Source organism: Trematosphaeria pertusa, assembly GCF_010094035.1.
Source record: "Trematosphaeria pertusa strain CBS 122368 unplaced genomic scaffold BU26scaffold_13, whole genome shotgun sequence".
In the NCBI taxonomy this organism is placed as follows: domain Eukaryota; kingdom Fungi; phylum Ascomycota; class Dothideomycetes; order Pleosporales; family Trematosphaeriaceae; genus Trematosphaeria; species Trematosphaeria pertusa.
Window position 1 is genome coordinate 786695 of NW_022987224.1, and position 26538 is coordinate 813232.

The following is a 26538-nucleotide window of genomic DNA, read 5'->3' on the forward strand; positions in this document are numbered from 1 at the left end:
TTAGTATATTCTACTAGTAGGTTTACTACTCTAGATTTAAGAACTATTAGAGTAAAGAGGTATTATAGAGCTAAGGTTCTACCTCTAGATTAGCTTCGCGAGGGTTCTTCTATAGTATTTAGATTTGTTTAGCTTTTTAATTAAGAATAAAGTAATAGAGAAAGGTATCTAGCTACTAGTAGAGTAGTAGATTATTAGTTCTACTAGTAGAGTAGAGAGATAGTTAGCTCTACTAGTAGAGTAGAGAATTATTAATTTTTTATAATTTATAAAAGAGAGAAGTTTCTATACGTAAAAGTTCTATAGAAGTTCTTCTATATATAGAGCTCTTAATAGCTCTCTTTAGCTTAGTACTAGTATCTTTCTACTATCTACTAGATCTACTAGTAGTCTTATATAGTACTAAAGAGATAAGTAATTAGAGCTCTCGCAGCTATAATTCTCTAGGTAAGTAACTAGACTCTTATAGCTCTAATTCTTGTTATTAGCTATTAGTAAACGCTTCTTAATAAGGCTACTTAGTTTAGCTAGATATTATGCTACTATTTCTAGCTAAAGAGGTATTAACCTTTAGATAATATAAGGGCTAGGTTTATAGTCTCTACTACTATAAGCGCCTCTAGAATACCTAGCTAGGTAAGTTAGCTATAGGTAGTACTATCTCTACAAGCTATAAGAATAAGAGGTGCTAGCAGAGTAGGTTAGATTAAATTTAGCTATCTAAAGGTAAGAAGTTAAGAAAAAACTCTAAGAGGCTCTATATATAGAGGTGCTAAGCGCTAAGACGCTAGGTTAGGTTACGTAATAAGATTACGTAACTTAAGGTTATATAATCTAAAGTAAATCTCTAAACTAGACTATTATAGGTAATAGTATCTACTCTTTAGAATAAATAAGTTAAATAATAGCTAAGAATATTATAAGAGAAGCTAAGAATACTAATACTAGACTATAGAATCTTTAATAGGTAAATCTATTACTAGAATTAACTATTTATACTACTAGATAATAAGTTATAAACTTAAATTCTTTACTATATCTACTTTACTAGCTTTACTAGGTATCTAGAATAGGTTAAAATAGTTAACCTAGTTATAAGAGATTACTAGTAGTTTAAAGTAACTAGAGATATTAAAGAATATATTAAAGCTTATAAGCTATATATATAAATTAAAAGTTTATATCTTACTTCTTAAGAATTTCTCTAGCTACTACTAGTACTATTCTACGCTTAGTTAAATATATCTATTAATTATATTACTCTACTACTACTATATAAAAAAAATAGATAAACGTATAGATATCTACTAGTAGTTATCTACTATCTTATAAAAATATATTATCTTATTCTAGTCTTCTTCTTATTAGTAGAAAAACTAGTAGACGTATTTATAAGCTATATATATTATCTATATAGTATACTAGATAATATAGTATTAAACTAAGATATATAGTTTATTTTTAAATTCTAGTATTATCTTTCTAAAAGACTAGATATTAAGCTAAAGTATTTATTATCTTTCTACTCTAAAACTAATAGCTAAATAGAGAAAGTTAATAGTAGTATTAAGTAGTATCTCTATATATTTATAAACTTCTATTTAGATAATTAGGTATAATAGCTATCTCTTACTAAATTTATAATAAATAATATAATAACGTACTTTATAAGCGAACTACCTATACAAGTAAACCGCCCACGATTTCTTAGCAAGAAAAATTAACGAAAACTAACTCGTTTTTCTTAAATAACTAAGCGAAACCTTAATATCTTTCTATAAAAATTTACATATATATTTTCTATAGTATATTACACCTTATAGTAAAGTTGCACTAAGATATATTACGTAATTAAAAAGCTATATGTATTTAGGTAACTTTTAAGAAAGAATCTAGTTTTCTTCTAGTAAGTACTATTATATCTCTATAATAATATATAAAACTTATAGTATATAGTATTTATAACGTAATAAAGGTTTCTAGAAAACTTCTATACTGCTAGCTCTTCTAAGTATAGCGTAATAAGAGATAGAAGTTAGAAAAATATCTTTTTTAGAGTTTTCTCTTCTAACTATATATATATATAGTTAATCTAGCTATATAAACTTATTATTTTATAAATTATAGTAGGCTTTAACTATATAGAGCTTATTAACTAATAATATAGTAGCTTTAAGTAGTTATTTAAAAGTAAAGCCTTTTTAGTAGTATAGTATAGAAAGAGAGAAATATACTAAAACTATTTTAAAATTATTACTTCTAAATATATAGAAAGCTTATAGTATATATAATCTTATACTATATAACTTTATATAGCTAGATTATTAATATATATATATAGTTAGAGAAGAAAACTCTAAAAAGAAGTTTTTCTAACTTCTATCTCTTATTATACTATTCTTAGAAGACCTAGCGCTATAGAAGTTTTCTAGAAACCTTTATTAAGTTATAAATACTATATACTATAAGTTTTATAAATTATTAAAGAGATATAATAGTACTTACTAGAAGTAAACTAGATTTTTCTTAAAAGTTAGTTAAATACGTATAGCTTTTTAATTACGTAATATATTTTAGTATAACTTTTATATAAGGTGTAATATCCTATAGAAAATATATATTTAAATTTTTATAGAAAGATATTAAGGCTTCGCTTATTTATTTAAGAAAAACGAGTTAGTTTTCGTTAATTTTTCTTGCTAAGAAATCGTGAGTAGTTTACTTATATAGGCGGTTTGCTTATAAAGTACGTTATTAAAAACTACTACTATATTTCTATTCTTTATAAACTATAGCTATAACTTCTAGGTAGACTTAGAACTATTATAACTATACCTACTAAACCTATTTATAATATAGAAATACTAATTCTATTATACTAATACTATAACTAATTACTTTAAGTATATATTTATCTAGCTAAAAGCTCTTATCTAGTAGTTAATTAACTAGTATAAATAATACGTAAATAATTAGTATAAGAATATACTATATTATAAGAAAGGCTAGAAAGTCTATATTAATATATATAACATAAAAACTAATTACCTAATAAAGAAAAAGAATAATAAGATAGCTAGACTATATAAAGTTAAAAAAGTCTACTTATATATCTACCTATTAGACCTACTACTATTAATAAAAATCTTTCTAGTATTCTACTATTCGCTTCTCTAGTTTTAATATAACGTTAAGAGTCTTCTAGAATTAAATAAAATTAATAAGACTAAGTTACGCTACCTACGTAAGAGAATTCTAGAATAAGAAAATAGATTAGATAAAGTAACTAAGTAATAGAAATTTAATAAGCTACTTAATAGCTAAAATAACTATAGAAATTTATAATATCTTATTAAATAGAAATACTATAAGCTATTCTAGTAGCTAGTAACTAATCTTAAAAGCTAGAATAAAGTAATTCTAGCTTTCTATAGTATATATTCTAGAAAGCTAGAACTACTAATATAGGTAAAGAAGTTAGCTATATTCTAATAATAGTAGAGAAAAAAATTTATTTAGAGTAATTTAAACTATTTAGAATAAATAGTAAAGTAGAAGAAAAGTACTATTATAGTACTAATATAAGTTTAAGTCTAGGCGCTACTTATATAAGTCTATAACTAGCACCTTAGTATCTATATAAGATATCTTCTATAGCTTACTAAGTCTTCTACTTTTTATAGTATAATATAGTTAATTATCTTTATATTTACTTTATAATAATTATTATTATAAATTACCTATTCGATAATATAATATAATAACTAATAAGAATTAGAATAATAACTTTAAATAGAATCTAGTATAGTATTATAAGTAGTACCTAGACTACTTTAATAAAGTCTAGACTAGGCTAGATTAGCCTAGCGCTATATTAGCTTAGCCTAGACGAAGCTAGATTAGCTTAGCGCGATATTAGCTTACTCTACTCGCTCTTCTTAGAAATAGTCGCGATCTCTCGCCTAGAAAGAAGAGTAGAGAATTATATTATAGAATACTTTAGAATTAACTACTTTTTACTTATATATTCTACTATTACTCTATTACTACTAGCTTAGTCTAAAGAATTATACGTAGATTCTTCTTTTATATATAGCTATATAAAAGCTTAGTAATATCTAGATTATTAGCTATAGATAGCTTTTATATACTCTTAATCTTTATAAAAAAGCTCTAAGAGTCTTTTCTAGAAAAGCTAGATAAAATTATTAATAAATTAGTTAGCTAATTACTTATATACTAGATACTTAAATAATAGACCTATATATATTACTATATTACTACTAATATACTTACTAAAGAAGATACTATATATAGAGAGTATTAGAATTTATAATAGAAAAAACCTACTACTTTAGTAAGAATTTAATAGCTATAAGTATAACTATAATTCTACTCTAGAAGTTAAATACTATCTACTCTATTAACTTAATATATAATATACTTTATAAATTAGATACTATATATATATAAGACTAGTATATTACTACTAGATAACTTAATTTTAGATTTTTATCTAACTATATATATACTTACTATACTACTAGTAACTAAATAAAGCTTAGAGAGCTAGATATAGCTTTTTACTAAGTTTCTAGACTCTCTCTTACTATTAGATAGTAAGATAGTTATCTTTAAGTAATAGAAAGATAGGTTATAAAATAAGCTTTAAGCTAATTATAACTTATATATAGAAAAGATAGTAAAAAAAACTAAGAAAACTATTATTACTTATATACGTATATAAACTAAAAGAAACGTATACTAAACTCTCTTTATAATTCTATATACTCTAAAAAATAGTAGTAAGCTAATTTTCTAAGAATATATTATTAATTAGCTAGAGAAGAGCTATAAAGACTTATATAAGAAGTTAAATACTTACTATAATTTCTAGAAGCTATATTATTAAAATACTACTAATTTTATATACTTCTAGATTAATTTCTTTTACTTTATATAGAAGTATTAGCTCTTTATAGACTAATAGATAGAGAAATTCTATAAGAAGCTTCTTATAAGCTTATATACGTAGATAGATATATATTAATATTAGTATATAAAAAATTATAATTAATATATAGATCTTATCTAAGATCTAGCTAGAGAGCTTATCTTAAAAGAAGCTTATATATCTAGAAAAGTTAAAAAGCGTAATACGCTTATATTAATACTATATTATACGCTCTCTACTCTTTTAGGTATTCTATCTATACCTAATAAAGCTCTAGTAATTAAGAAGCTAATTACCTACTTTTAATACTAGTAACCTAGCTATATAAGCTATAATTACCTAAGCGCTTCTACTATATAGAAAGCTATTAAGAATATTAATCTAGAGAAGCTAGTAAAGCCTATAGAGCTATAAGTACCTAAGAATAATATATTAGAATATAAATTTAATAATTTAAAAAAAGCCTAGCTCTAGAAGAAGTCTTCTCTCTAGAGCTATCTACTAGAGTAATAAATCTATATAAAAAGCTATTTAGTAGTTATATATTTACTCTACTCTACTAAATATTTATAAATAGTTTTACTATTAAGCTTAGAGGTTTAATTAATACTAGAGTAGGTAGCTATATTCTAGTATATCTAAAGTACCTTTAGACTCTTAGAAAAAACCTCTACGTTAAGCTATTACGTATAAAACCTATCTCTCTTACTAGTTATAATAGATAACCTAATAGCTAGATAAATAAATACTTTAAAGCTAATTTAGTACTAGAAAGCTACTAAATACGTATCTACTTTATATATTATAATACTAGCTACTATAATATAATAATTAGTTATAAGCTACTTAAAGAAGCTAATATTTAGGTAAACTATAAGTAGCGTATACTAGTATAGCTAGATACTAATTAATTAATTAATTATAAACGTAACGCGTTTATTTCTATATAATTCTCTTAATCTACTACTAAAGTCTAAGTAGCTTACTAAGCTAATACTAATTACTATAACGCCTTAATATTAGTAGTAGAAAAGCTAAGAGTAATATAATAAGAGAAGAGAGAATTATAATACTAGAAGCTTTAAGAAAACCTATATAAGATAGATAGATAGCTTAAGAATCTTAACCTATCTACTAGATTACCTTATAAGCTAAAAAAGCTACCTATTTTATAAGAAATATACCTAAAGGCTAGGCTTAACGTTAATATAGTTAGCGCTACTATCTTTATAATTAACGTATATAGTAAAGATATTATAATTAGATATCTTAGTATCTATAAGGTTAATTAGCTTATTACTAATAAGAAGAAAACTCTTACTACTAATTCTAAGAAGAAGCTTTACTAGTTAATTACTTAGAAGCTTCTATCTCTAGAATACGCTAGCGTAACTATAGCTTATTTCTCTAAAAAGAATTCTAATTTAATACTACTATATAGAGAAGGCGTAGATTATAATATTAAGCTTATAGTAGAAAATATACTAACTAATAGCTCTCTCTATAGTATATTACTAGAGTACCTATAGCTTATATATAACTATCTAGAGAATTACCTCTACTATAGCTTTATTATCTATAGTAATACGTTATATATATTACTAGTTCTATTTACTAAAAAGCTAGAGAGAGAATAGAGATTCTATATAGACTACTAAAAGCTTAATACTATTATAAAAAAAGATACCTATTCTATTTCTTTTATCTAGAAAATACTTACTTACTTATTATATATAAAGATCTTTATAAAGTTAGATATTTAGTAGACTTTCTATAGAATCTAGCTTAATAAGTTAGTAGAAAACCTAACTTCTTTTTATACATAATATAGTAACTAATATATAAAGCTAATTATTTATAAATAATTAGAAGGCGTAGTAAGTTACCTAATATAAGATAAAAGAGAGAGCTATATCTAATTAGAAAGGCGCTAAGTCTATATAGGTAAGCTTTTACTAGTACTCTTAGTAAGAAATATTAAAACTTTAGAAAGCTAGCTATAGATAGCTCTATAATAGCTATAAGACGTAGAAATTATAATATTATTACTATATATTATATAAGAATTACTTATAAATATATATAATAGCTATATAAAATTAAGTAAGTATATAGCTAATAAAGCTATAGCTAGGTATACTAGTATATCTAGTTATAGTTACTTTATAAGTTACTTCTAGATAACTCTAGGTCTATAAATATATCTATAATACCTACTAGCGCTATATTACTACTATCTATTACGCTAGAATTACTTAGAAATATATATAATAGCTATATAAAGCTAAGTAAGTATAGCGTAGAGCGTAGTTATAGGTAGATACGCGTAGGCTAGCTAGCTAGCTAGCTATAAGCATAGCTTTCTAGATTTTAACTAACGCTATAAGTAGCGTAGAATTTCTAAATTTTTAATATTCTATTACTAGAGCGCTCTATAGTAACTTATAAGGCTATAGTAAACTCTAATTAGTAGCTATATATACTAGCTATATATAGTAAAGCTAGTAACTAATACCTAAACTAATACTAAATTACTAATTCTTAACTTACTAATCTACGCTACTAGCGCTTTTAGATATCTAAAAGCTTTCTATAGATACTTATAATACCTACTAGTACTATATTATTACTATATTTTATACTAGAATTACTTAGAAATATATATAATAGTTATATAAAGCTAAGTAAGCGTAGTATAGAGCGTAGTTATAGGTAGGTAGATATAGGTAAGCTACTAGCTAGCTAGCTAGCTAGCTATAGTACGTAGGTTAGTTTCTAAACTTTTAATATTTTATAGCTAGAGAGACTATATAGTACTCTAATTAGCTATAGCTCTATAATAGTATAGATTTCTATTATTTAATTAGCTAATTAATTATACCTAATTATACCTAATTCTAATTATATCTAATTAATTTTTAGTAGAATATTAAAGTCTCTAATTAGGTAATTTTTTTATTTAAATTAGAAACTAAAGTTTTACTAGTATTCTATAAACCTAATTATAATTACTCTACTTATATCTTACTATATAATAAGTATTATATTCTACTTTTTAGCTTTTATAATAGCTCTACTACCTTTTAGTAATATATTAATAAGATATTATATAGGTTACTAGATAATTTCTATATAGTATATATTAATAATATTCTTATTTATTTAGAGAATTCTCTAGAGTATAAGATCTATATTACTAAAATACTTAATTAACTATATAAGACTAGGTTATAAGTAAATATTAAAAAGTTAGAATTTACTATTAAGAGTACTAAGTTTCTAGAATTAATTATAAGTACTAATAGAATCTAGAAGAACTCTAAGAAGATTACTACTATTTAGAATTAGCTTATACTAAGAACTCTTAAGAGTCTTTAATTATTTCTAGGTTTCTATAAGTTCTATTAAGCCTTTCTAAGAAATTATAGTAGAATTATTTACCTACTTACTAAGCTACTAAAATAGAAAGTATAGTACGCCTTTAGTAAAACTAAGCTTATAGTATTTTAGTATATTAAGAATCTTATACTAGCTAATAATATTCTAGCTTACTACTCTCTCTATTAATAAATAAGAGTTAAGATAAATATATTAGATAGCGTAGTTACTAGAGTTTTTTATAGCTCTAAGAAAATAGTATCTAGTAACTTATAGCTTTCTTTAGTAAAATAATAAATACTATCTAGATAAATTATAGTATTTATAATAAAGAAATACTAGTAGTTATTCTTAGTATATAGAAATAGAGAAGCTAGCTAATTAGCCTATAAGATCTAGAACTATTTATAGTATTAACTAACTATTAAGCTCTAGAGTACTTTATAACTAATTAAGAACTTACTATAAGATAGATTTACTAGACTAATAATATTACTAACTATAATCTTAAGCTTATATATTAATCTAGTTTAGCTAATATAGTAGCTAACGCGTTATTATAAAAGTAGAAAGAACTTAAGATTTAAAAGAAGAAGAATTACGCTACTTATATAAGAGCTTTTCTTAGTAAGAAATAAATTAGCCTCTCTACTATTAAGCGAATTTTAGATAAGCTAGCTACTCTAGCTACTAAGAGACTAGTAAGTAGTGTTATAGAAATTACGTTTACTAATACCTTTATAGAGGTACCTTCTATAGAGAATCTTTATACTATAATTAACTAGGTTATTACTACTAATTAATTAGATAAATTTCTATAGCTAGCTTAAAAGAAAGCTACTATATTAGACTCTATCTAGAAAATAGAAGCTAGCTTTCTAATATATTAGAATTAATTAATAGTTTTTACTATTAACTATCTATAAGTATATTTAATATACGCTATATATACTACTTAGATAACTACCTATCTAGAGCGCTAGAAGACTATCTAGTTACTATAAGATTAATATTACTATCTAGATATATAAGAAGACGTTAATATATATATAGTAGTATATAAAGCTTACTAGTAAAGCTATACTTTATATAATAAAACGCTAGATCTTTTAAAGCTTCTATCTATCTCTAAGAGAGTATAGTAGAATGTTTTTATAGATTTTAAAAGCTTTCTCTCTAATAAGAAAGAATTTAATTACGTATATATTATTATAAATTAGCTAAGTAAATAAAGCTTCTCTCTACTATACTCTAAGAAAATTATAGCTTAATATATAGTAAAGCTATATTATTAATATATCTAGCGTATATATAGTCTTTCTAGATCTATTATATTAAATTATAGTCTATAGTTTATCTTTACCTTTATAGATAAGCTCTACTAGCTTACTAGAATTAAGTAGAAGCTTTTTACTACGTATTACTTATAAACTAATAGAAATATAAAGATTATTAATTAATACTTTAATTAGTATCTATATTTATTTATTAACTATTACTAGTATAATTAGTTAGACTTCTTACTTTATATAAACTAGATATAAGCTACGTTACTATATAAAACTATAGAACTAATAGTATATAAAATTAAATTTAGATACTAGCTAATATACTACTAGAATTAAAAAAAGTATATAATAAAAGTCTCTACTCTATATAAGCGTCTTCTATACTAGAAAGCTTAAGCTTTTACTAAGAATTAGTATAATACTATAAAAAAAGCTACTAAGATTATATAAAGTAATATTATAAAAGTATAAACTAGATAGATACTTTAGATAAATAAAAAGTACTAAGAACCTAATTTTACTATAGATAACCTTATCTATATTAAATCTTATAGCTTTTTAATAGATTAGTTTAGTATAAAGCTTAATTAATAAATATATAGCTCTTACCTAATTATTACTATAAAGAGTTACTTTTTCTAGCTCTAGCTATCTATATATATATATATATATAATATCTTTTATACTAATTATCTAAGAAAAGTCTTAAAGCTATTACTAGAGTAGATAGAGTCTAAGTAGCTATCTATTAAAGTTAATAGTAATCTAGAATAGCCTATATATAAAATTCTAAATAGCTATCTTTATTAAAATTATTTTTAATACTAAGCTATATAGGTTATCTATAATTCTAACTCTATCTAGTATAATACTATAAGCTTTATTAATACTCTCTATAAGATAAAAAACTTTTATATAGTATACCTAGATAAGCTAGAGTTACTATTATAATTAGATACTTAGATTAAAGTATATAAAAAAGAGAAAACTCTATAGAAAATAGTAGAGAATTTAAAACCTATATAAGTAGAAGATAAGAAGGTAACGTAAAGACGTTACTAAGTAGAGCTAAGAGCGATTTAGTAATAAGGTTAATAGCTAAGATACTTTTAGAAACGTACTTTAGAGCTTAAGAATAAGCTCTCTCTATAAGAAGAGGTAATATAATAGTCTAGCTTAGTGTTTACTAGAGTTAATAACTTTGTCTAAGTTATATAACCTCGCCTAGCGTCTTAGTACTCGGCTCTCTATGTATAGAGAGCTCTTAAAGTATTCTTCTACTTCTTACCTTTAGATAGCTAAATTTAACCTAACCTACTCTACTAGCGTCTCTATTCTTATAGCTTGTAGAGATAGTACTACCTATAGCTAACTTACCTAGCTAGGTATTCTAGAACGCTTATAGTAGTAGAGACCGCGAAGCTAGCTTTTATAAGAGTAGGTATAGCTATAGCAGGTAAGTATAACTATAGAAATTCTCTAAGATTATTATATTACTTATAAAATACACTATACTAAATAATTTAGCCGAAAATACAAGGTTCTAGAAGGTTCTAGAGCCTATATAGTAGCGAATTCTCTCTACTAAGCTATAAAAACTTCTCTCTACAACTATAGTAGAAGGTTCTAGCGAATATATAGTGCTAGTGCTAAGTTAACTAGAGCGTAACACGTCTGCGTAATAGCTATTAGTAATCTTTACAATATAGTATAACTTATAGCTATACCTATATTATTTACTTCTCTAGTAGTATATTAATATATTATACTACCTTCTAGCTTAGTAAACTCGTCGTTAACGTCTCTACTAACTAATAAGAAGCTCTTTACGTAAGCGCGCACTCTACTAGCGCTTTATCTCTACAACTCTCTATCTTACTTCTTGCCGCCTAACTATAATAGTAATAGTAATACTAGTCTCTCTACCTACGTTCTTACCTATATCTTTCTAATACTCTTTATTGCTAACTAATTCTGTCTTCTTAAAGTAAAAGTAAGAGTATACGCCTACTAGAATAGTTTCTTTAACGTTCTATCTATTCTTACTATTTAAAACGCTAGTACTATCTAGTAGCGTATATACTTTAGAATAGAGAAGAATAGAAAGTACGTCTTAACTCTTCTAGAGTATTCTTAACATAGCGGTACTACTTCTAAGCTCTCTACTAGACTCTTACTCTACTAATACTACTAGAAACCTGCTCGTAGCTTATTAAGTCTTTAGACGTTCTCTATAACCTACATGCCTAGTACCTTGTCTTAACTTTAGTACTATCTAGTACCTCTCTAATATTTAATTCTACTATTATCTATAGATAGCTTACTAATCTAGCTAGCCTTCGCTACTCTTATCTATTCTAAAAGAGTGCTTATAGTCTACACTCGCTAGTACTATAACCTAAGCAACGTTAATAGCTTTAATATTTATATATTAGTATAAACTATTACTCTCTATAGTAGAAGAAGAACAAGAAATAATAGGTATTAGACCTTTTGCTAAATAATATAGTATAGTATAGAGAAGTAACGCTAAGTAGGTTTAAGTAGATAGAGTTGCTTAGCTATTCGCTATAGATTCTACTTACTATAGAATATAAGTAAGCTCTCTAAGTATATCTCTAAGATTATAGTAAATTACGCGTTTTTAACTATATAGCTAACTTCTATTCTTCTTCTATATACTATTCTCTAGCTTTAAAGACCTATATAACTACCTAATAAGCTATAAGACTAATACCTTTATAAAGACAACTACTATCTTCTTCTACGTAGAGGTTAAGCTTACTAGTAATAACTATATAGAAGCTAAATACTAACTTAGTATATAGATAGTAGCTAGCCTACGTATATAACTTACGCGGCGCGTAGAACTAATAGAACTCTACTTTACTATTATTAGCTACGCTTACTATACGTGCATAACGTTAGAATATAGAAACGCGGTGCGTATTCTTTAACTAGAGGTTAGTTACTTAGGTTTCTACGAGACAAGTAGTATAAGTAGTATCTTTTAGGTACTAAGATACAACTACTTAAGATCTAAATAGTCTCTAGCGGCTCGCCTTTATACGCTAATATAGTATCTACGCTCTTAAATAGCTAGCTAAGTAACCTATAAACTCTCTCTATAAACACGACGCTATTAGCTAAGAATGCTAATATCTAGAAGGTAGTAAGATATCTTACCTCTAGAAATAACACGGCCTTTAACAAAATTTCGCTGCTAGTTAGCGCGATAGCACGACTATAGAAGAAAAGCAGAAGTAGGCAATAGAGCTACTAGAGACCTTCTTTTCCCCGCTTCTAATAATAATCGAAGAGAAAGAAAATTAGTACTAGAGAAGGCTAGTTAGCATGCTAGAGCTAATAATAGAGAAGGTAGAGTAGTACGTAATAGTAGCTAAGCTATAAAAAGTACTAGGTAATAATAAGCTTCTAGTAATAGTATAGAGATAGCTATAGCTAGTAGTAAAGAAATAGGTACTATATCTATTTCGCGTGTTACTAGACTAAGGCTAACTTCTAATATAATAGAGAAACGTAAAGATTATTTCTCTAAAGAAACTAAATAAAGAGAACTATAGTATTAATATATTACTATCTTAAATTAGTAATTCTACTTAAATAGTTTAAATATACTTAAGTAGAAACTAATTCTACTATCGCGATATAACTAGGTTACGAAAGCTAGATTCTAAGTATTCTAATTACTAAGAACTATAGAGAGTTTACTATTAAGTTACTATACCTTCTCTATTTTCTTAACTACTTTAATATATCTTGTTCGTTTAACTAACTTTTTTTAGTTTAACTTCTTATAGTAAAGCAAACTGTCTATTATAGGTAGTATAATAGATAGATCTTTAATAAACTTAACTATTTTCTAAGGTATAATAATTGTATTCTTCTAGTTAATTATACTCTAAATATAGTAATTAGAATCTATAAGAATATTACTTATATATAGGTTGCTATAAATAATTAGAAAGAGACTTTTCTAGAAGTAATAATATTACGCGAAGTTTAATAGTTTTAATAGAAACTCTTTAATAGATTTTAGAATCTTGCTAATAAGCTTATAGAGTGTTCTTTCTTAAATAAACTCTTTGCTATAAGAAAACTTCGCCTCTTTCGCCTATATCTTAAAAAAATCTACTACTAAGTTGAATAGGCCTTTAACTTTAGGTATAGAGCTAATAGAGTAGATTCTATTAAAGAGTTAAAGAACGCTACTAATCTTTAGAAAACGTACTAATACTATTTTAACCTTATTCTATTAGCTTAATACTATATTTATTATCTACTATATACTTATATTCTAGCTATTATAGTATAGAATTACTTCTTAAAATAGAGAGAGATTTTACTCTTATAAATAGGCTATTTTTTAAAAGTATCTATAGCTATATCTACTAGAATAAACTCTATAATTATAAAAGTAACTCTAACTATATTATTATAGCTAGGCTTATACGTAAATATCTCTAAAACTAGTATTACTAATTATTCGCGAATAACTTAGATTATATAGACCTTTTATATTAAATACTAAAGTAACTCTATAGTAGCTTTACGTAGTTATAGTCGCGCTACCTAACTAGTTCTATTATAAAAGTTAAGCTACTAAACTATATATAGTTCGCCTATATTATACTTAGAAGAGAGCTAGTAACTAATTTTACTATTATATTTTAAGTATATCTATTTTACGCTAATCGTATATTTCTAAAGAGTCTTCTAATTAATAGAAGATAGTAAGCGCTTAGCGTTAATATTATTCTTCTAATTTAATAGTTTAATATCTATAGTATTATTCTAAGAGACTATAATAGAAATAGCCTACTATTTATATATAAAAAGAGTAAGTAAAGGTTAAATATAAGATAAGGTAGAAAGCTAGACGAATTTTATATAAACTAATACTACGCTAAATAGAAATTAGTACACTCTATTATATAATTAAATCGTACGTAATACTATAGTGTAATAGTTAGAATAGTACTAATTAAGGTAGAGACTTAGACTTTCTTACTATTATAATAATTAGCTAGAATATAATTAACTTTATAAATAGTAAAAGAAGATAAATAATCTTAGTAGATATAAGTAGCTTAATACTATTATTATCTACTTATAGCTTATATAATAGTACTTAGTAGTTAGATACTATTAGTTTATATATATAGTACTAGTAGTAAGATAAAAAAGCTAACTTATTTAAAACTAAGATATTTCTTTATCTACTATAGAATATATTTTTTAAATTTATATATAATATACTACTATCTTTATACTATTATCTACTAATAACTCTAATACTCTTAATTAGCTTTTATATTTTTTATTTATATTTCTCTAAAATAGACTTTTTTTTATTACTAATATACTTTATTATTAAACCTCTTATATTATTAAACTCTCTAAAATTACTAAGCTTTTACTAAATACTACTATTTTTATTATAAAGCTTTCTATAAATATCTAATTAACTTTAGATAAATTCTAAATATAGCTTATACTCTAGATTATTTAATAGAATCTAAAGCTAAGCTTATAGTATACTATAGCTTTCTATAATATAGAGTAGAAGAAAGTTTATAGTTAATATAATAAAATTACTCTATAATATACTTTATAAGTAAGCTAGTTATATAAGTAAGCTAGTTACTTTCTCTTAGTAATAAAAATTAATAAAAATTAACTCGTTTTTCTTAAATAACTAAGCGAAACCTTAATACTTTTCTATAGAAATTTATATTTATATTCTCTATAGTATATTATACGTTATACTAAAGTTATACTAGAATATATTACGTAATTAAGAAGCTATACGTATTTAGGTAACTTTTAAAAAAAATCTAGTTTACTTCTAGTAAGTACTATTATATCTCTATAATAATCTATAAAACTTATAGTATATAGTATTTATAACGTAATAAAGGTTTCTAGAAAACTTCTATAGAGCTAGCTCTTCTAAGTATAGCGTAATAAGAGATAGAAGTTAGAAAAATATCTTCTTTAGAGTTTTCTCTTCTAACTATATATATATATAGTTAATCTAGCTATATAAACTTATTATTATATAAATTATAGTAGACTTTTACTATATAGAGCTTATTACCTAATATTATACTAGCTTTAAGTAGTTATTTAAAAGTAAAATCTTTTTAGTAGTATAGTATAGAAAAAGAGAAAGATACTAAAACTATTTTAAAATTATTAGTTCTAAATATATAGCAGGCTTATAGTATATATAATCTTATAATATATAACTTTATATAGCTAGATTATTAATATATATCTATAGTTAGAGAAGAAAACTCTAAAGAAGATATTTTTCTAACTTTTATCTTTTATTACGCTATATCTAGAAGAGCTAGCTCTATTAAAGTTTTCTAGAAATCTTTACTACGTTATAGCTACTATATACTATAAGTTTTATAGATTATTATAGAGATATAATAGTACTTACTAGAACTAAACTAGATTTTTTTTTAAAGTTAGTTAAATACGTATAGCTTTTTAATTACGTAATCTATTTTAGTATAACTTTAATATAATATATAATATACTATAGAGAATATATATATAAATTTTTATAGAAAACTATTAAGGTTTTACTTAGTTATTTAAGAAAAATAGATTAATTTTCGTTAATTTTTCTTACTAAGAAATTATAGGTTATTTATTTATATAGTACGTTTATTTATAAAGTATATTATAGTTAGAGAAAAAAACTCTAGAAAGACTTCTTATAAACTTCTATCTCTTATTATACTATATCTAGAAGAGCTAGTACTATAGAAACTTTCTAGAAATCTTTAGTATATTATAGTTAGAGAAGAAAACTCTAGAAAGACTTTTTATAAACTTCTATCTCTTATTACGCTATATCTAGAAGAGCTAGCGCTATAGAAATTTTCTAGAAATCTTTAGTATATTATAGATACTATATACTATAAGTTTTATATATTATTATATAGATATAATAGTACTAACTAGAAGTAAACTAGATTTTTTTTAAAAGATAGTTAAATACGTATAGCTTTTTAATTACGTAATATATCTTAGTATAACTTTAGTATAAGATATAATATTCTATAAAGAATATATATATAAAGTTTTATAGAAAAATATTAAGGTTTTACTTAGTTATTTAAGAAAAATAAGTTAATTTTCGTTAATTTTTCTTGCTAAGAAATTGTAGAGCTTTTAGTAATATAAGGCTTTTAGTAATATAAGACTTTTAGTAATAAAGTATATTATAATATTCTCTTAATTAAATTAAGACTCGAATAACTGTTTTTCGCTTCTTCTGTCGTTGCAGGCCAGGAGGGACGATGGGAGTGGCCATGTTAGTGCCGGAACGGATTTGGACTAGTGCCATGTAGGTGCCTCAGCGTTGCGTAGGCTTGGCGTTTTTGTTGGCTTCCCGCGGACTCGTATCCTGACTTCCACTAGTCAACCCTCCACTTCAAATTCGGCGGCAACACATATAAGCGCTTCGACCCTGCGATTCCAATCGACATGGCAAGTGGTTCAGCACCTTTAGCCGCAGCATATGAGCAGTTGCCTCGAGCTGTTCGCGTCACGCCACAATAGCTTCTACTATCGACACAATACAATTACGTCCCCCGCCGATCCTGCCTTTCTTTTTCACGCTGTCACTGTCACTGTCGCTGTTACTCTCCCCATGGCTGAGAAGACGGTCGAGGAACAGCTCGCCGAGCTCGAGATGATGGGTGCGGAGGAGCCAGCGGCACCCCCGCCCAAGACCGCCAAAGCCAGCAAAGCTCCCCGTCCGAGTTCAAAGAAGGATCTTGATGCGCTTAAGCAGCTGGAGGAGCTGGAGGCTTTGGAGAAGTTCCAGCGGCCCGAAGCCCCCAAACCGTCGAGCCGCCCAAACACACCCAAGCTGTCCTCAGCGTCCACCACCTCGAGCAACCCTCGCCGAGCGGGCGTCGTGACCCCGTCCTCCAGCGGCTCAGCGCGCACCAGCGAAGACAATGCTCAAGCACCGAGGAAGTCTGGAGAGAGCGCGCGGTCGTTCCACCAGAGCTTTGCCCCCACGCAAGAAGAGCCTGCCAAGCCAGCGTCAGAGCCAAAGCAGGCCGGAGGCTCCTGGTGGGGAGGGCTGCTCTCTACAGCAACTGCAACTGCTGATGCCGCCCGAAAGCGCGCCGAAGCTGCGTATGCAGAGATTCAAAAGAATAAGGAGGCACAACGCTGGGCGGAGCAGGTGCGCGGTAACCTGGATGTCGAAGCTCTACGCGGCATTAGTACGCCTGCCACCTCTACGATGCCAGGTCTGAACTAATATGATATAGGTGGTGAGCTACAGAAGCGTGCCATGCCGACCTTCTCCAACATCCTCTAGACCCTCGCCCCTCCCATCTCACAGCACGAGCGTCTACAGATCCACATCACACACGACCTGATCGGCTACCCCTCACTCGACCCAATCATCTACCAGACGTTCTCGCAAGTCATGTCACAGGTAGAGGGAGGCGATCTGCTCGTCATCCAGCGCGGTTCAGAGTCAACACAACGTACTTCGGTAGACGGCTACAGAGGGGGTGGCAGTGGGTGGAACGACGGACCGTGGTGGCGTCATACAGACAAGCGCGACCTAAGCGTTGTCAAAGGGCTAGTCGAAGGCACAAAGCTGGCAAGGGTCAGTGCAGAGGCATACGCGAATGAGTTCTTCTCAGCAAGAGGGGGCGTTGAAGAAGCAGCCAAGCACGCGACCGAGGTCCTGAGCGAGTCGAACCCCGTCCGAAGTAGCGACATCTTCCTCGCTATCCAAGCAATTAGCTATACCGCGCCGCAATATCTATTCGCTGCATCACAGTCATCAGAGGAGAAGGAAGGCGGAGTGGAAGACCAGAAAGAGGAAGATGAGTTGGTTGTATTCGCCATCTACCTACACGACCCGATCTATGGCATCAGCTACAAGGCGCTCAGCCAGTCATTCCTGGCGAAGTGGGTGCAATGGCTAGATGCACCGGCCGCGACGGAGGCTGCGGGCGAGGAGGCGCAGGTGCCTGCTGAGATCTAGCAAATTATACACGATGGCGGCGTTGACCCTCGCGAATGGGTTGCTGAGTGGATGGAGGAGATGATTAGTCTTAGTGTTAGTATTGTGGCCCAGCGATACGTTGCGCGCCGAATGGGTGTTGGCGAGGGTGGCCTCGGACGGGGTAAAGCTCGGGAGGCGGTTGTTGAAGCCGGTGGTGGGGAAGTCGCTCGTTCTGGTGTTCTTTGAGCCATGTTTGTTTTGTATTCTTAGTACCTCTAGTAGGCGTTTAGAGCTCATTGGAGAACATTCCGCTCGAATGCCGTTCCTCTCTTATGGATTGTTCGCTCCAAGCCTTCCTGTTCAGTGAACCTCCCGCGTTCGCCCTCCTAACCATCTCGCGCGTAGCAATCGCTCCCTCCTCATCCCCTCTCTAAAATTGCCATCGTGATATCTCGTCCCTCTCGCGCATACCGACGAGTGCAACCCACCCGTATTTTCTCCAAGCAACCCTTTCCTCAACCTCCCATATAACGTCAAAATCCTCAGATCAAGCCTTCTTCACCCCCTCCTTCTCAATCCTCTTCTCCCTCTTCCCGCCCTTCAACATCTCCAAATGCCCCGCCTTCGCCGCGAGCATTTTCTCCGTCTTGCCCGTCAGCCCCTTGGTGCGCTTATGCTTGATTTTGTTTTGCGAGATGAGGGATGCTTTTTCGGCTTGATGATGCGGGAGCCACGCTGCACTTTTTAGGAGGGTCTGGGGAGGGTGTTAGTTGGGGGAATATGTGGGAGGGGGAAGGGGAGGGAAGGGTGGGAAGTACTTTTTGGAAGTGGGTTTGGACTTTTTGATGGCGCCCTAGGTCATTGTGGGGGGTGGGGGAGGTTCTACGGGGTAATGGGTAGGTGGGTATGGGTGTTATGGTGGGGGAGGATGGTGTGTGTGGTGGTGTTTCTGAAGTGGAACGACTAAGCAGCCGGAAGAACATTTATCCGGATACCTACCTGGCTCTTGAGGCCTTGTGGGCTCTTAACACCCTTACTGTTGTCAACATTTTATTGTTTCGCCGACGAAGCACCCTCTTTCCAATAATCACTGTCACACTTGACAACGTACTAGTGATAGCAGATCCGTTGGACACTAATGTCGTTCAGCGTCGGCAAATTCCTTACCGGCGGCAAATATACCTACAAACTCGTGGAACGGCTTCAGCTAAACCAGACTGTTCTCTCTACAGTCTGGAAAGCCGAAATCCTTAACAACTCCAGATACCAAAGGCCGGCGAAGTGGTAAGTATGCTGCGTACTATCAGAGAATGCCAGTGTCTAATGCGTGGTCTTTTAGGGCCATTATTAAAACCGCCACGGCCAAAAGGCAAAGATGGCTTAGAAGAGAGCGCGAGGCATTCGATAAGCGACCAATCTATCAGAGCCGCCACATCCGGTCTCTGTACGACGAGATCAATCGGGACGAGATCAATCGGGACATAAGCGAAAATGGCTTCCCTGACGACACCGCTGCCTTTGAAGAAGCAGTGCAGTCCAATCCCTACTGTCTCGTACTGGAATATCTCGACGTGCCGCTAAGCGCACTTAATCCGGCTAAGTACAAGAATAATCCTGTCTTCATGGCCGCGCTCTTCGAAGGCATGTTAGGAGGCGTAAAAGACATTGGTCTCACAAAAAATGTCTGGACGGGTAAGTCTGGAAGACCAATCAAGCCTAAGCGGCTGGAAATTCCCCTGTCTCAACCCGAGAAACTGACTCCTACCGCAGATTGTAAGCCCGATAATGTACTCTGCTCTAACGTCGACGGACAAAAGCCAATAGTTAAGATCTCAGACATGGGCCTCTGTAAGTATCCAACGTTCCAAACCCTATGGGATATACATACTGAACCTACAATTCTCCAGGTCAACCAGATGGCTTTAATCAGGTGCAAATGCAGCCGCTGGCCATGCGCGCTCCCGAGGTCTGGGCTGGATATGGCTGTCGCCACGTGTCGGACGTGTATTCTGTGGGATCCACAATCATCTCGTGGCTTCAACCAGGAGTCCTTGGCCCACATGACGTCAAACCGCCCATCTTTGCGGACGCATGGTGCATTGCCAAGATGATCAAGCTGGTGGAGACGGAGAATGAACAGACGGTCGATCCGCCGGCTGGTAGTGATATAAAGTCGATGTACGAGCTGGGTCGAGCACTTCTCACGCAGCCTGAAGATGACGATGACGGGAGCATGCATGTCCCAGCACGGCCTCTTAGGGAGGTCTTGTGGAGACTGGGCACCATGCCTGAGGTCAATGCTCTCCTCCAGATTTTACTTGCACCAAACTTCCAGACCCGCTTGTCAGCGGAGCAGGTGCTCACGTCGAAGGAGTTCAAGGCACTTCAGCACGTTGCACTGAGCAAATAAACGTCCGGCGAGATGCAGATTGCTTAAGGAAATCCCCACACATGCTAGCAGGGGCAGCTCTCCTCTTCGTCCTGATCATAGGTAGACAATATCGCAATCTTTGGTAGTCACGTTGCTACAATTGGATGAGGCTTTCTTTTAGGAAACGGCCGATGGTTGGGTAGAACATGGGAGTAAACCGCACTTTGAGTGAGGTATTTTTGTGACGTTGAGGCTGGCGCTTCTTGCGACCGCGGTCTAGGCAGCAGCATATTTCTCCAACAGCCCCCAACATTTGCTGTGCCTCACTTTGCTGTGCCTCACCGAAGCCTGACGCGAGGCGCGAAAGAGTATAAACATGCATGAAAAGTTGAATGGTTGGTCGATATTTGCCCACTTCCATCCCTGCTGTCTTCCTGCCAGTCCGACCACCGGCGGGTGCATTTGAAATGCGAAACACTTGACGTTTCTGCTGGCGCTGCAATGCCGTATAAATTCGGAATCCAAGTCGTCGTTTTTGTCCTCCAAGTCAGCATCCGATCGAACAGCAAACAATCAAGCCTTCTACTCACTTATACTGCTATCCAAGCTCTTGTTCATTGTTCAGAATTTACCACCGATCTCCCTTGATATCCACGAAAATGTCTGGCGCCACTCGTCTTGGAACCACGCTCGTCAAGGGGCGCATGGTCAACATCACCCTTTCTGAGAGTGGCCCCGGCTACACCCGCCTTGGTGGCGCGATCCAGCTGAAGCTGAAGAACGCAGCTGCTGATATGGTCGGCAAGCGCGTCGCTGCCGGCAAGGTCTTTGGGGACGACGTCCTGAATAAGGTCACTGAGATTCGCATCTGGTACGTCGCCGTCGAGCCAAACGATGTGTGCAACTACTGACCGAATGTAGCAACATGACCCATCCGAGCGCCGGCGACCGCAGCATGCACTACTCCGTCGAAGCTTGGGAGGGCAACTTCAAGCTCAACGATGGCCATGTTCCTGAGGACGAGTCCAAGCAGACTGTAAGTGTCTCTCCGGCGCTATTGGTGCAAGAATGGACAAAGAACTAACGTTGTTGTGCAGGTTTCTAAATGAGCTAGCAGCCAGCCGCAGACATGCCCACCGACAGTCTTGTAGTTCACGGGGGACCACAATTGGACGTGACGGAATCTGGAGAAGTGGGAACGTAGAATTGGAGGAAAGTCTCCACGGCGGGCGTTTGCGCTGCCCGCCAAGCCAACGTCGGCGTTCGCGCCTCTTCCGTGCCCGTCCCCTTAAACCCTGGCCGCTCTGTATCGTAAACCTACTTATATTACGTACTGTTTCTAAATTAACTATAGTTTCTTGTTATAATAAGAAGAAGCTTATACTAGCTTTATGCTAAACCTTAGTTAACTAATATAGAAGCTTTCTACTTAACGTACTTTATAAGCAAGCTAGTTACACAAGCGAGCTAGTTACCTTCTCTTAGCAACGAAAATTAACGAAAATTAACCCGTTTTTCTTAAATAACTAAGCGAAACCTTAATATTTTTCTATAAAAATTTATATATATATTCTCTATAGTATATTACACCTTATAGTAAAGTTACACTAAGATATATTTCGTAATTAAAAAGCTATACGTATTTAACTAACTTTTAAGAAAAAAATCTAGTTTACTTCTAGTAAGTACTATTATATCTCTATAATAATATATAAAACTTGTAGTATATAGTATCTATAACGTAATAAAGGTTTCTAGAAAACTTTTATAGAGCTAGCTCTTCTAGGTATAGTATAATAAGAGATAGAAGTTAGAAAAATATCTTCTTTAGAGTTTTCTCTTCTAACTATATATATATTAGTTAATCTAGCTATATAAACTTATAATTTTATAAATTATAGTATACCTAAACTATATAGAGCTTATTAACTAATAATATAGTAGCTTTAAGTAGTTATTTAAAAGTAAAATCTTTTTATAGTATAGTAGAAAAAGATAGAACTATACTAAAACTATCTTAAAATTATTACTTCTAAATATCTAGAAACCTTATAATATATATAAGCTTATAATATATAGCTTTATATAGCTAGATTATTAATATCTATATATAGTTAGAGAAGAAAGCTCTAAAAAGAATTTTTTAAACTTCTATCTCTTATTACGCTATACCTAGAAGAGCTAGCTCTATAAAAGTTTTCTAGAAACCTTTATTATGTTATAAATACTATATACTATAAGTTTTATATATTATTATAGAGATATAATAGTACTTACTAGAAGTAAACTAGATTTTTTTCTTAAAAGTTAGTTAAATACGTATAGCTTTTTAATTACGTAATATATCTTAGTATAACTTTTCTATAAGATATAATATACTATAAAGAATAATATACTTTACTATTAAACTAGTTACTCTATTAAACAACCTAAAAATACTAAGCCTCTACTAAATACTACTATCTCTATTATAACGCTCTCTATAAACGCCTAATTAACTTTAGACAAATTCTAGATATAGCTTACGCTCTAGACTATTTAATAGAATCTAGAGCTAAGCTTATAGCGCGCTATAGCTCTCTATAATATACTATAGAAGAAAGTTTATAGTTAATATATATTATAGCGTAGATAAGAAATAAGAATTTAAAGTATATAATAAGTTGTATAATATTAAGCTATAAAGGCACGAAGGCGTAGAGAAGATATCTACTACGCTAAGGCGCTAAGATAGCTAAGGTTACGTAGCTACGTAGACAGGTTAGTACTATAATAGTACCCCCCTTCTAAATAGCTATACGTCTTAGATAGCTTATAAAATAATAAAAAATTTAGACTAACTAGCGTCTATAGCCTTTTTACTTATCGCGGTAGACCTAGCTTACCTAGGTGCTAGGTATAGAACCTTAGTAACGTATTATTCTAACTCTTTAGATCTAACGCTAGTTACTATATTATAGTATAGTTCTTCTACTTAATAAGGTACTATAGTTCTAGTTACTTATTATAGTAGTCTAATATTATATTAAACTTCTACTTTTTAGTAAGTTCTTCTATTCTATTCTCTCTTTTAAGAACTCTTTTATAGAGATAGCGTAACTCTGCTTTATTAATTACCTATTAACCTAGAAGGCTTACGGAAGCGTGCTAGAGACAGAGTAGTAAGTTATAGAATACTAGAAAAATTTATATACGTAGTAGGAGTTCTAGTATACATAATTAGTTATAAACCTTTAGTACCTTATATAGTTCTATAAGCTTATTATCTCTCTTTTTTATAGGTCTATTCGTCTTTATATTACGCGTATTAATATAGACGAGGTCTTCTATTATAAATTATAGTACGTTCTTACGTCTCTTATTTATATAGCGTTTATACTAAGTAATAGACTAGATAGCTAGTACTTTTAGCTAGAATAGAATGCGGCTAAAATAATTAGCTATATTATTAGCTCTAAAAAACTTACGTTTTTATACGGCTAATAGGTTTAGTAGTACTAGTTACGCTAGCTTAACTTCTAATCTTAAATAGAAGCTATAGTTTGCAAAAAATAGAGATACTTCTATAGTTTTAGACATAATATTATTTATTATAAACTCTGTAAGTAGTAGCTATTAGACCTAATTATCTTAGTAGAAGTTTATAAACGCCTAGAGATATACCTTAATAGAGTTATTAACTTGCTCTATTTATCTATCTATCTCTAGGTAGAATAAGAATAAGCGCTTAAGTGTAACTTCTAAGTAAGTAGAAAGCTATATTTAGAACTAGAAGATAAACTATATACTATAATTAGAAATAACGTTATTAGAGTAGCTATAGACAAAATAGATTTGTAAAATAAATATATTAGTTAGCTCTTCTATATTAATTCTTATTATAGAAATAAGATAGCGTATTTTTATAAGTTAGTAGACTACTATAAGAATATATTTGTATTTTCGACTATATAACTTATACTTAGATAGTAGAGTAATATAGTTAACTAATATATTAGACTATACCTAGAATAGAACTAGTAGTAGTTTTAAGAAGCTCTAGAGTAAGAGTCTAGATACTTTTATTCTTACGTATATAGCGTAGACTTATATATAAGTCTTAATATTATAAGAGATTTATAGCTACTAGTAGTTATAGTAGATAAGGTCTATAGTTTTAACCTATCTAGAGTAGCTAGCAGAGCTAGTATTATAGATATAGTATAAGATCTATATATATAGTTTATTATTTAGTAGTATAAACATATAATCTCTATACTAAATATAGTTTTATTAGACTCTATAATTAAGTATAGAGACCTAGAGAAGTCTTCGAAGGTATTTTAGCTAGCGCTTTACTAATAGGTTCTCTAGCGTAGTAATTATTTTCTATACTAGGTCTAATATCTTATATGTAGTCTATAATAGGTTATTAATTAGTTTATCTATAGCTAGTAGAATAAGTACTGCTACGTCTAGTAGAGTATCTTAAAGAAGCTTTACAAGAACCTTCTTATTAAATCTTTCTAGTAGTAGTATTATCTGTATCTAGTTTTTAACGTAGTTATTAGTAAGGTTATTCTTTATAGGTTAGTTGCCTAGTATATAGCTTAACGCGTCTAGTCTAACTACTTTGCTCTCTAGGTAATATATAATACAGAAGTTAAATTATAAGAGAAATTTAGACTAGTAGACCTATCTCTAGAAGAGTACCTTTATTATAGTAAAGTATTTAAGATTCTTATAATCTATAATAATCTTAAATAGTTTAGTAGTCTCTTATAACTTAGAGCGCTACTTCTCTAAGAACTTTATAATAGTAAGAAGTTCTTTATTATAGATCTTATAGTTACACTTAGTAGCGCTATACTTACTTAAAAAGTACGTAATAGAGCAGAGTACGCTAGTATTATTATACTATAAGAGTACGCTCTCTAACGCCTAGTTAGAGGCGTCTATTTTAAGAATTGTCTTCTTTGTATAGTTGTATATTACTAGTACTAAAGCTGTTATAAATAATATCTTTAGAGTCTTAAAGGCTTACGTATGCTTGTCTATCTAGATTTATAGCGTATCTTTACGTAGCAGCTTATTTAGTAGTTAATATATCTTAGAAAAGTCTTAAATAAAATATTAATAAAAGTTAGAGAAGCTAAGAAACTTCTATAAGTCTTTTAGGTATAGAGGCGTTATCTATATATAAATAGTCTAGACCTTCTCTAGATCTATATAGATTCTCTCTAGAGAGATAATAAGACTAAGGTATTTTGTTTTAGTAACCTTAAATTTACACTTCTTAATATTAATTTAGAGGTCTGCGTTAATAAGCTATTAGACTACGTCTTAGACGTATTATTAGTATTTCTTTTTATTCGTAGAGTAGATAAGAATATTGTTAAGGTACGTAGTATACGTACGGTTTAGAAGATTATAAAGCGTATAGTTAATATAGTTCTAGAATAAGGCTAGCGTATTATAGAGGCTAAATAGCATAACTAGTAATTTAAAGAGTCTAAATTAGGTAATAAAGGCTATTTTCTATTTATAG

General features: G+C 30.4%; 4 protein-coding genes across 4 annotated transcripts; 3 read left to right on the top strand and 1 right to left on the bottom strand.

Moving 5' to 3' along the window:
* The first annotated feature begins 16933 nt into the window (after positions 1 to 16933).
* On the top strand, positions 16934 to 18995 carry BU26DRAFT_77605 (uncharacterized protein). The gene is made up of 4 exons (XM_033836328.1): positions 16934 to 17008; positions 17083 to 17860; positions 17949 to 17951; positions 17999 to 18995. The coding sequence occupies exons 2-4, from the start codon at positions 17183 to 17185 to the stop codon at positions 18677 to 18679; spliced, it is 1362 nt and encodes a 453-aa protein (XP_033680156.1). The 5' UTR covers positions 16934 to 17008; positions 17083 to 17182; the 3' UTR covers positions 18680 to 18995.
* On the bottom strand, positions 18934 to 19578 carry BU26DRAFT_77616 (uncharacterized protein; the record flags this gene model as incomplete). Its single annotated transcript, XM_033836329.1, has 2 exons — positions 18934 to 19394; positions 19459 to 19578. Coding segments are annotated over 2 exons (327 nt in total), but the record flags the coding sequence as incomplete, so codon positions are not given.
* Positions 19579 to 19680: 102 nt separating this feature from the next.
* On the top strand, positions 19681 to 21222 carry BU26DRAFT_462958 (uncharacterized protein). The gene is made up of 4 exons (XM_033825109.1): positions 19681 to 19924; positions 19980 to 20332; positions 20411 to 20488; positions 20548 to 21222. The coding sequence occupies exons 1-4, from the start codon at positions 19779 to 19781 to the stop codon at positions 21048 to 21050; spliced, it is 1080 nt and encodes a 359-aa protein (XP_033680158.1). The 5' UTR covers positions 19681 to 19778; the 3' UTR covers positions 21051 to 21222.
* Positions 21223 to 21670: 448 nt separating this feature from the next.
* BU26DRAFT_433788 (uncharacterized protein) lies at positions 21671 to 22095 on the top strand (the record flags this gene model as incomplete). The annotated part of the gene is made up of 2 exons (XM_033824043.1): positions 21671 to 21882; positions 21933 to 22095. The coding sequence occupies 2 exons, from the start codon at positions 21671 to 21673 to the stop codon at positions 22093 to 22095; spliced, it is 375 nt and encodes a 124-aa protein (XP_033680159.1).
* Between the last annotated feature and the right edge of the window lie 4443 nt (positions 22096 to 26538).

What these genes read in the sequence shown, in the direction of transcription:
- BU26DRAFT_462958 (XM_033825109.1), top strand. Translation starts at nt 19,779, where the DNA reads ATGTCGTTCAGCGTCGGCAAATTCCTTACCGGCGGCAAATATACCTAC. An exon ending in TACCAAAGGCCGGCGAAGTG is followed by an intron (nt 19,925 to 19,979) that starts GTAAGTATGCTG and finishes GTGGTCTTTTAG; the next exon opens with GGCCATTATTAAAACCGCCA. An exon ending in CACAAAAAATGTCTGGACGG is followed by an intron (nt 20,333 to 20,410) that starts GTAAGTCTGGAA and finishes CTCCTACCGCAG; the next exon opens with ATTGTAAGCCCGATAATGTA.
- BU26DRAFT_77605 (XM_033836328.1), top strand. Translation starts at nt 17,183, where the DNA reads ATGAGCAGTTGCCTCGAGCTGTTCGCGTCACGCCACAATAGCTTCTAC.